This window comes from Martes martes, assembly GCF_963455335.1.
Source record: "Martes martes genome assembly, chromosome: 18".
In the NCBI taxonomy this organism is placed as follows: Eukaryota; Metazoa; Chordata; class Mammalia; order Carnivora; family Mustelidae; genus Martes; species Martes martes.
This window is the reverse complement of record NC_137906.1, coordinates 21,958,329-21,968,829: the sequence shown is the minus strand read 5'-3', so window position 1 is coordinate 21,968,829 and position 10,501 is coordinate 21,958,329. Positions and strand designations below refer to the sequence as shown.

Below are 10,501 nucleotides of genomic sequence, written 5' to 3'. Positions count from 1 at the left end.
CAGAGGGTGGGCAGGGCCTGGATAGGGGGTGCGTCAGGGAGACACAGGGGAAGAGGAAGTGTCTTGGGTCCTGGGGAAGACTGCCTTGTCTCAGTAGGTGGGGGCGGTCATTTGTCAGCTTTCTGGACACACAGACGGAGACAGACAGGATGGATTTCCTCCGGCTACATCTCCCTGGGCTGCATCAGGCCTTGCGGGGAGCGCTGGTGAGAGGGGCAAAGAGATGCCAGAGAGTTTCACCCTGCTCCCTGGGGCCTCGCCTTCCCTCCTCTCTTCGAGACTCTCCTCAGACTCATGATCCCTTTCCCAGGACCAGGTAGCCTCCTAGCCTGATCGTTTCTGGATTTCAATCCCCCCACCTCTATAGACACATCCACCTACCCCAAATCTAAACCCTTTCCTCTTCCTTCTGCAAATCCAGTTCTCTTTCCCCTCCTAGAGCTCAGACCCCCTCTTCTGTGGCCTGAGTTCCTCTGGGCCAGGGTCCCAAGGGAGAGAGCTGGGCCTCCCCTTAACGCCTTGTCCCCTCCCCCTTCCCTTCTAGGATTCCCTCAGCTCCTTTGTCTCCTACCTTATGGGAGATGAAGTCCCTACTGCAGACAAGAAAGAGGAGAGGGCAGCCGAGGAACTGGGGGAGGTGGCTGTGGGAAGGCAAGGGAAACCTGAAGAGAAGGAAGTCCAGGAGGCCCTGGAGGGCCTTGGAGGCAGCCAAAGCCAGGAGGATGGAGGGCTGAGAGGGCCCAGAGAAGCTGGAAGATGCCAGGAGGGAAGTTCAGCTACAGAACAGACCTGGGCTTGGGAAGAAGGCAGCTCCCACAGGTCTCAGGCAGAGAGGCAAGACACTGGGGTCCAGGAGGCAGCCAAGGCCGCCAGGTGCCAGGAGCCAAGGGCCCACTTAGAGGCCAGAAAGGAGTCCGAAGCAGGGTCTGAGTCTGGTCGAGAGAACAGCAGCCAAGCCCAGGAGAGTCAAGGGCCCAGTGAGCAGGAAGTGAAGAGAGAGGAGACACTAAGAACCTGGGAACAGGAGGAGGAGGCGGAAGAGGTCAGGGAAAGAAAACCAGAGGTGGCCAGGAAGGCGGAGTCAGAGTGGACCTGGCACAGGGAGCCTGAGGGGGTGGTAGGTGCCGATGGGCAAAAGGAAGCAGGGGACAGTAGGGAGTCACTAGAGCCAGTCAAGGAGGCAATTGCAGAGGAGATCCACGGGTCTGCAGCCAAACAGGACGGGCAGGAAGAAGAGCTGATGGTGGTCCTAAGGGGTAGTGAAGGCACAGGGGCACAGGAAGCACAGGAGTTGGGAACAGAATGTGAGGACAGGACAACCTCAGTCGGGGAGGAGGACTGGACAACTTCAGGCAGAGAGGAGGACTGGACAGACTCAGGCAGGGAGGAGGATGGGACAGCATCAGGCAGGGAGGAGGATGGCCCAGCCTCAGACAGTGGGGAGGACAGAACAGCTTCAGGCAGGGAGGAGGACAGCACAGTCTTAGAAAGGGAGGAGGATGGGACAACCTCAGGCAGGGAGGAGGACGGGACAACCTCAGGCAGGGAGGAGGACAGCACAGTCTTAGGAAGGGAGGAGGATGGGACAACCTCAGGCAGGGAGGAGGATGGGACAACCTCAGGCAGGGCGGAGGACGGGACAACCTCAGGCAGGGAGGAGGACGGGACAACCTCAGGCAGGGAGGAAGCTGGGACAGCCACAGACAGGGAGGAGGATGGGACAACCTCAGGCAGGGAGGAAGCTGGGACAGCCACAGACAGGGAGGAGGACTGGACAGCCTCAAGCAGGGAGGAGGATGGCCCAGCCTCAGACCGTGGAGAGGACGGAACAGCTTCAGGCAAGGAAGAGGACAGCACAGTCTTAGAAAGGGAGGAGGACAGGACAACCTCAGGCAGGGAGGAGGACAGCACAGTCTTAGGAAGGGAGGAAGACTGGACAGCCTCAGGCAGGGAGGAGGATGGGACAATGTCAGGCAGTGGGGAGGACAGAACAGCTTCAGGCAGGGAGGAGGACAGCACAGTCTTAGAAAGGGAGGAGGATGGGACAACCTCAGGCAGGGAGGAAGCTGGGACAGCCACAGACAGGGAGGAGGACTGGACAGCCTCAAGCAGGGAGGAGGATGGCCCAGCCTCAGACAGTGGGGAGGACAGAACAGCTTTAGGCAGGGAGGAGGACGGGACAAACTCAGGCAGGGAGGAGGACGGAACAATCTCAGGCAGGGAGGAGGACGGGACAGCCTCAGGCAGAGAGGAGGACTGGACAGCCTCAGGCAGGGAGGAGGATGGCCCAGCCTCAGACAGTGGGGAGGACAGAACAGCTTCAGGCAGGGAAGAAGAAAGCACAACCTTAGAAAGGGAGGAAACCAGGACAACCACAGGCAGGGAGGAGGACGGGACAACCTCAGGTAGGGAGGAGGAGAATAGAACAGCCTCAGGCAGGGAGGAGGCTGGGATAACTTTAGGCAGGGTAGAGGCCAGGACAACCTCAGCTGGAAAGGAGGGTGACCTCTCAGGAGCCAGGACAACAGACTATGAGGAAGTCTCAGGAGAAAAGACCTCAGAGGGCACTGGGAAGACCTGGGCATTTGAGGAGGCCTCCAGGGGAGAGCAGGAGGAGGAGGTGGATGAGAATAGAGAGGCTGAGATGAGCTTTTCCCCCAAACAGACCCGGGTGCTGGGAACTGAGAGTGCGGAAGAACCAGCTAAGGAGCAGAGAGCAGGGGCGGAGGCTGAAGAAGGCCAGGGGTCAGAGGGGGAGGTAAGGGAGGGCTTTGAGGTCCAGGAAGATCAGGGAGGGAAAGAGGCTGAGGGGACGCAAACCTCAGCGATCAGGACTGTTCCAGCCCGTCTGGAGGAGGTGGTGGCGGCAGAGAAGGCCAAAGAGGTGGAAGAGGGGTGCCGGGCCTCGGAGGCTGAGTTGCCCAAGGACCACTTGGCAAATGAGCCCGAAGAGGATGCTGACCTCGAAGTGAGCCCAGAGGCCAGCAGTCCTGAGAAGGAGTCCAGCCGGGAGAGGAGTGATAGGGAGGCTCAGACAGGTGGAGAAGCACAGGGGTGGAGTGGGGTGGGGTGGGGTGACCTTGAACATGAAGTCACGGAAGGCCAGGAACCTGAGCCGGGGGCAGGCCCCCAGCCCCCGACGGAGCAGCCCGAGGAAGAGCTCTGGGGCGCTTCAGCCCTGAGCAAAGAGGAGACGGGAGGGAGCCCGGAGGAATACCCCAGGAACATGGGAGACCTGGTTGGGGCAGAGGCCTGGGAGAACCAGAGAAGGGATGTAGAAAGAGGGGATACCCGGGAAGAAAAAGCAGATGCGGAAGAGGGGGAGGTTGCAGGAGGCCGGGCACCGGAGGAGGCCGAGGGAGGCCGAGAGTCTGTGCTCCCAGATGTCCCGGAGGCAGGCGGGGAGTGGAAGAAAGCCCAAGAAATAGGAGCAGAGGAGGGAGAGACCCTTGGAGCAGAGACCCAGGAACTGGGTGGAAGACATGGGGCAGACGCAGGGACAGGTCAGTCCCTTGGAAAGTCAGATGCCGGAGAAACCAAGGATGAGGAGGTGGAGGCCACGGTGCCCTGCGGGGCAGACCCAACACCCAGCGGAGATGGGAGGCTAGAGGAGGCCACTCTGAGCCTCCAGGACAGCGAGGACCCAGGGGCCAGTTCTTCGGGGGCTGGGATAGCGAGGGATGATGTAGCTCTGGGCGGAAGGGCAGGTGGGGCTGAGGGAGGGCCCGCAAGAGACGCTGGGGAAGCTCGGGACTCAGAAGGGAGGCAGGAGCTTCGGGGAGGCGTGGAGCTGATGGAGGTTACACGGGGAGAAAACCGAGGCCGGCCGGGATTTGGCCCAGAGGGCTCAGCAGACGAGGAGGTGGCTGGCAGAGGGGCCCAGGCAGAGGCTTTGGAGGCCAGAGAGGGCGAGCCCAGGGGAGAGTGGGTGGAGGTCAGGGAGCCTGCAGTGGAGGAAGGAAGCTGTGGCATGGATGGCTTTACCTCGGGCTCCCAGGTGGTGAGGGCAGAGGGGACCGTGGCCACAAGGGAAGCCGAGGGGCTCCCGGGAGGACAGATGCTGTTGAAAGAAGAGGCTGTGGGATGGCAAATGAAGGAGCAGGGGCAAGACGGTGAGGGGGGATGTGGGGACCACCGACCCGAGGAAGAGGCAGGAAGACCCCTTGATGTGGAGGATGCTGAGGAGACTGAAGACCGGAGAGCAGAGGCCGAGGAGATTGTTCCAGAAGGCCTGGAGGACGTCCAGGGCCAGGAGGACCAGTCAACAAGCCAGGAGCCTGCAGAGGCCGAGCGTGGGCCCCACAGGGAGACGGGGGAGACGGCAGGAAGTGCTGGAGGGGGTGCTCGCGGCCTCTGGAGTGAGGTGAGAGCTCCAGCTGGGGTCTGGGGCTGGATAGAGCAGAATCTCGAATCTGGCCCCGTGGTACCCTGTGCCCCTTTCCCCACAGGCCCTGCTCCCTGGGGCTCTCCTGGACGTCTCTGCCCCCCGGAGCCGGGTCCTCCTGTCTCGCAACTCCTCGCTGCGCCGCTCCCGGCCCTCTTCTCGACGCACCTGCGCGCCTGAGCGACAAGAGGTGCCTCCCAGCCCCCCACCAGAGGAACAGCTGTCAGCCCCGGAGCAGAGACTTCTCCAAGTAGAGGAGCCCCCAGAACCCAGCCCCCCAAAGCCTGAAGGGACCCCACTGCCAGCCAGGAGAAGGCCCCTGGGACGTGGGTAAGCCCAGGGGGTGAGGTGGCTGGGCTGGGGTGCGGAGGAGGCTGTGGCCACCTGGAGGCCAGCTCCCATCACCTGTCTCCGTCCGCAGGTTTGGCCTTGCACACATGGGTATGATGCAGGAATTGCAAGCCCGCCTGGGCCAGCCAAAGCCGCAGTGAGGGGCCCCTGAGCCCCCCAGGAACCTGGCCCCGAGTGAGGGTCAGAAGGACCGCCAAACCCTGCATCTCCTCTCTCCATCTGCCACTCTGGACACACCTTTTCTGCCTCTGGGCCTCAGTTTTTCCGTGTGTTATTCATGGAGCAGCCTGTGAGAACCATGAACTTGAGGAGCGCGACTCGGTGATGAGGCCCACAGACTTCCTGGCCCGCCAGGACCACCTCTCCCATCTGTCTTGGCTGTCTGGAGGACCGAGGGGGCGGGACAACTCTCCCCGCAGCCTTCCCTCTCCGATTGCTCCCAGTCCCCACCGGGGGCCTTTGGGGGAGCTGTGGAACAGTCACGCCAACCTCAGGGGTGGGAACTGGCCCAGAAGAAGGAGGTCAGTGGCGCCTATGAGCTCCATTTGCAATGGGAAACAGAGGGGCACCAGAGACCTCTAGCTTTCAAAAATCTCGCAACTCTGCTAGTTACCATGGAAACCACCAGTCTAGCAAGCCAGAATAGGGGAGGGAGCCCCCAGAATTTAGGAGCAGAAAGAGGCCCAGGGTGGCCAGAGGCTACTGACTCCTGTCCTTTGGGGGTCAGGTACCCATTCTTTGAAAAGAAGAGGCCAAGGGAGGATGAGAGTGCTTTATTCGGCACCCCACATGGTGGCCTGACCCAAGGACAGCAAGCAGGCTCTGAAACAATAAATAAACCATCATTTCCCTAAACAATAAATAAATATCCAACAAATAAATATCTGCCAGGGACCGGAGGGGCCTTAAGTTATTGGGGAGGGGTTGGGGCGGGAAGCCGGTGGAGTCCTGCCTCATTTAAGGCCCATGAGCCGGAAGCTGTCCCGTTGCCCAGACTCCAGTCCTCAGGTCCTGAAGGGTGAAGGGAAGGGGCTAAGAAGTCACCCCATCAGGGCCGGGAGTCGGACGCCGAGCATCCCAAGGCTGGGGCTGTGTGTCCGGCTTGGGAGAGCAAGACCAAGTCCCTCACGGCCCGAGCCAAGACGAGCTCCAAGGAGTGCAGCAGCTGGTAAGTGTAGAGGAGCCGGGCCCATGAGGGCTGTGCTGACACCTGCGAGGGACTCCCCGGAGCCCGTTCGAGCTTCCCCTTCTGCTCCTCACTTTCCTCCTCCTCGGGGAGCTTGAGTCCTGCTGCCAGCACCTGCGAGGAGACGCCCACGGGTCAGACAGCGGCCCAGCTGCGCCCCGGAGCGCATCCCTGTTCCTTTATGTGCCCGCTGGTACAGAATGACATCAGAGACCACAAGGGGCATGATATCCCCGGACAGCCCCTCCTTTAGAGCTCCCATTATGTCACCATCTCCCGCGTCCTGCCTGATTTTTTTGGTTCAAGAAAACGGAAGTCAGGGGTGCCTGGGTGGCTCAGTGGGTTAAAGCCTCTGCCTTTGGCTCAGGTCATGATCCCAGGATCCTGGGATCGAGCCCCGCATCCGTCTCTCTGCTCAGCGGGGAGCCTGCTTCCTCCTCTCTCTCTGCCTGCCTCTCTGCCTACTTGTGATCTCTGTCTGTCAAATAAATAAATAAAATCTTAAAAAAAAACGGAAGTCATAGAGTGAGTTGCTGCTGCTGCTCATGGAGCTGCCACATTCATCCGGGATTGCCCTGGGCACTTGGGATTCCAGAAGTTCTTCTCTTAAGGGTCATCTTAGGATTGGAAATGGGCAGAGAGGTGGGATAGCTAGCTTTTAGGCTGCTTGCATTTTCTATTTTCCTTTTTTTTTTTAAGATTTTATTTATTTCTCAGAGGGAGAGAGAGAGAGCACAAGCAGGGGGAGCTGCGGGCTCCCCGCTGAGCAGACAGCTCGATGCGGGGCTCGATCGCAGGACCCTGGGACCATGACCTGAGCCGAAGGCAGAGGCTTCACTGACTGAGCCACCCAGGAGACCCTATTTTCCTTTTGTTACGAGTAAAATGCCAGTTTCCCTTGGGAATGTTCAGGAAAGCCTGGTGATGTGAGAGGCTGAGGGAGAAGGGAGCCAGGTTGGTTGCACAGCCCGCTGATGCCAACAGCTATTCTGGGAGCTTCAAGGCTGTGCAGACCAAGACCCCAAGAGAGGGCAGAGATTCAGGGGACAGAGCAAGCCCCCGCCAAAAGAGGGTCTAGAGCATCTCCCTCCACACTTACCCAAACCCGTGTTTTTAAAGGGGAGCCAAAGACCTTCAATTTTTTGTGTTGGTCTCTGGGTGTTGAGGAGGCGGGGTGGTGGGACAGACATGCTACCTGGAAGCGTAGATGCCGCTGCAGATCCCGGAGATCCAGCCTCATGGTCCACAGCTGCATCTTCTCGGAGCTGGTCCAGCCCCCCTGGCTCCCCAGGCCTCCCAAGAGGGCATGGAAGGGGCGAAGCATCATGGAGAGAAAGCAGAGCCGGTCTGGGTCCTGTGGGAAGGAAGGGAAGGGGTCGGACAAGGCTCACAGGCTGAGGATCAAACCCAACCCCATCTCCACCATCCTGTCACTCTCTGTCCGCAGCCCCACTCTGACCCCTTCTTTGCCATCCCCTTTCCCCATCCACCCCCTCACTTGTGTTTTTATCTTGTCTCTATCCTCCTTCCAACCCTAGCCCCACTCCTCGTCCCAAACCTATCTCTCCTCTGAATGTACAACCTCATTCTCACACCATCCTTTATTCCAGCTGAATCTTTTTTTTTTAAGATTTTATTTATTTATTTGTCAGAGAGAGAGAGAGAGAGAGAGAGAGAGAGAGAGAGCGTGCACTGGCAGACGGAGGCAGAGGGAGAAGCAGGCTCCCCACTGAGCAAGGAGCCCGATGTGGGACTCGATCCCAGGACGCTGGGATCATGACCTGAGCCGAAGGCAGCCGCTTAACCAACTGAGCCACCCAGGCGTCCCCCAGCTGAATCTTTATATCCAATGACATATACGCAGCTTCGCCCAGATCTGATTCCTCCCCAAATCCATTTTCTGTTCGATCCCCGACCTCCATCTCCATCCACCCAGCCCAGCCTTACTGCCAGCTTTCCTGCCCCAATCCACCATCCACCAACTCACAGAGAGGCTGTGCCAGGCCTGGAAGGTCAGGGAGACGTTGGGGAGCTGATCCCCCAGGGGCAGGAGGTCCAGGCTCACTCCTGGCAGGTGGGATTCAGCCTGTGGGGCAAGGTCTGTTAGTGAGGGCCAGAGGGAGTGGGGATTTGCCCACCCTTGAAACCGGTTGCATTAGGGAGACTCACAAAGTGGTGGGCCTGGGTCCGAACCTCAGAGAGCAGCTTCCTGGCGAGCTGCAGGCTGACCTTGAACTCCTTCCGCAACTCCTGAAGGCTCAGGGGGGACCTCCCTGGCAGTCTCGGGAATCCCCAGACACCAGCTCGAGCCAGGAGCAAGGAGAGCAGCAAAAGGCCGAGCCCTGGAGAGAGGGGGAGATGGTGGGCCAGATGAGGGCAAAGCTTGAGAACTCACGTGCCCTTTCTAGCCTGCGCTCTAGGCAAGTCCTGTGCACCATCTCGCTGACCCCGCACAGCCATCAATAAGATGGAAGCTTTTGAGGATACCATATGGCATCTCTGTGTGAATGGAAAGAAGTTACCCCTTCTCCAAGACAGACACAACCTTGCACAGAGTACTCACCTTTGCAAGCAGATGTCAGGCTGGATCTTGATCCCCACTAACTCCCTCGGCTAAATGTCTTTTTCAGTGAACAACCTGCTCAACTGTATGTGGTACCCTGGGGCTATCATATTACTATATTTTGCAGATGAGGAAAATGAGGCTCAGTGAAGTTGACCAGCCCAAGTTCAAATAGCTAGAGGGTGAGGGAACCAGGACCAGATTCCAGATCTGCCCAAATGCAGAGCCTGGGTGCTTCCCCCAGGGAACTTAGAGGAGGCAGCCACCTCCCCTGCAATGGGCATGCTGTGTTCTGCCGGAGGATTCCTTGAGCTTAGCCAGGCAGCTCTGATGGCCTGAACTAGAGCCCCAGGGGTGGGCGGGCAGTGCCGGAGGCTCTATCCCAGGGAGTCAGAAGGACGGCTTGGTCCAGCCGCTGCCAAGGCAGGTGGGTCACTCTGCAGTGTTGGAAGAACAGGGGTGCCAGGAAGAGGAGGAGAGCCCAGAATGGGAGGCAGACCTCGATTTCTCATCCACGTTCTTCCCTTGAGCAAGTCATCTATTTCTGTGCCTCAGGTTCCCATCTATAAAATGGGGGAGTGAGACCAGCTGATTTCTGAAAGTACTTCCTGCTCTATGTTTCCTGGAAAGAAGAGTGGGGGGCGGCCCTAGGGTGGGAGCCATGGGAAGAAGGCAGTGTTTGGCGGTTTCTCCATCAGGGAGAGGAAATCTAGCAATCACTGGAGTTACACAATTCTCGAAACACAAACCAAAACTAGGCTGTAAGTCTAAGTCTGTTCCTGATCACCCTCCTCTCCATGCCTCTCCCCTGTCCGATCTTGATCTCTAACCCCTGGGCTCCGCTCCCCGAATTGTCCTATAAATAAAGACCAAGGGGAGTTTCTGGGTACTTCCATTCACCAATGTACTTCCAGAGGTGGGGGGCAGTGCCTGCGACCCCCGTGTTCAGGATCCCCTGGCTTAAGAACCCCTCTGTCATCCCAGAGACTTCCGATGGCGTGGGGGTCCTCTTAGCTCTATTTTGAGGGAAAGTGCGTGCCCCCAGGCTCTGGTGGCTATTGCCCACCCAGCCCTGAGCTGTGCCATTTCCTACTGACCCTCTGCATCCTGTCTGAGCTCTGGAGCTCCAGACCTTTCCCATGGCTTCTCCCTACCCTCTGTTCCCAATCCTGGGTCCTTGGCCTTGGCTCTATTTCCATCCTCGAGCCCTTGGTCCTTACCGTGGCCCTACCATCTGCTCCTCTTCCTGTGGCTCTGGTTTAGGCTCTGACTCCTTGAGTCACCCACAGAGGATCAGATCTCCTTCCAAGCTACAGACCCTTGACCCACTTAGGCTGCTGACTCCTTGGCCCCAGCCCCACACTCCAGCCAACTCCTCCTGCTGTTCTTTCTCTATCAGCCCCAGCTGTCAGCCAGACTGTCTTGTCCCTGCTCATTCACTCAAACCAAACTCTTCATTTGCCTGCTTGGTCCTGGACCTGGCCAAACTGCCTGCCCACCTCTTTCTCATCCTGTCCTCTGGCCAGCCCTGGCCGACCGATCACCCCTCTGTCTCTGCTCCACCCCGCATTCCTGCCAGACTCATTCCCATTCTCCGGTCGACCGTATCCTGTATTCTTAGTCTTGGCCAAGCAGCTGCCCCCATCCACACCCATCAAGCCCTCCCATTCCCTGCCCAGCGTCAGCCAAGCTTGCCCACCCTCCACCCCCAGCCCTGGCCTCAGACTCACGCCAGCCAAGGTCGCCTGCCATCTGGCCCATAGCGGGGCCCAGCCTGTGTGGCCAGCCATCTCCCGGGCAGGGGTCTTATACTGGGGGCTGCGCCGGTTTCACTTTCCGTCCTGCTTGTACTTTCGGCTTTGCGCTCAGTCTTCTCTCCTCACCACCCCTTGCTGAAATGGGGAAATGTCATTTCCCTTCCCAGAGGGGGCGGGATGTGCAGAGGGGGGTGGTGGGAAGCTGGGGTTTCGGTCAAGCTAAGCTCCAGACCCCCTGCTGAGCTTCCAGGACTGCCTCT

The 10,501-nt window shown here is 59.0% G+C and overlaps 2 protein-coding genes across 2 annotated transcripts; one reads left to right on the top strand and one right to left on the bottom strand.

Moving 5' to 3' along the window:
• The first annotated feature begins 134 nt into the window (after positions 1-134).
• APOBR (apolipoprotein B receptor) lies at positions 135-5,628 on the top strand. The gene is made up of 4 exons (XM_080830440.1): positions 135-206; positions 545-4,363; positions 4,449-4,714; positions 4,806-5,628. The coding sequence occupies exons 1-4, from the start codon at positions 150-152 to the stop codon at positions 4,873-4,875; spliced, it is 4,212 nt and encodes a 1,403-aa protein (XP_080686566.1). The 5' UTR covers positions 135-149; the 3' UTR covers positions 4,876-5,628.
• Positions 5,629-5,783: 155 nt separating this feature from the next.
• IL27 (interleukin 27) lies at positions 5,784-10,245 on the bottom strand (the record flags this gene model as incomplete). Its single annotated transcript, XM_080830439.1, has 5 exons — positions 5,784-6,035; positions 7,117-7,275; positions 7,909-8,007; positions 8,091-8,263; positions 10,215-10,245. The coding sequence occupies 5 exons, from the start codon at positions 10,243-10,245 to the stop codon at positions 5,784-5,786; spliced, it is 714 nt and encodes a 237-aa protein (XP_080686565.1).
• Positions 10,246-10,501: the final 256 nt, after the last annotated feature.

What these genes read in the sequence shown, in the direction of transcription:
- APOBR (XM_080830440.1), top strand. Translation starts at nt 150, where the DNA reads ATGGATTTCCTCCGGCTACATCTCCCTGGGCTGCATCAGGCCTTGCGG. An exon ending in CTCGCGGCCTCTGGAGTGAG is followed by an intron (nt 4,364 to 4,448) that starts GTGAGAGCTCCA and finishes CTTTCCCCACAG; the next exon opens with GCCCTGCTCCCTGGGGCTCT. An exon ending in AGAAGGCCCCTGGGACGTGG is followed by an intron (nt 4,715 to 4,805) that starts GTAAGCCCAGGG and finishes CTCCGTCCGCAG; the next exon opens with GTTTGGCCTTGCACACATGG.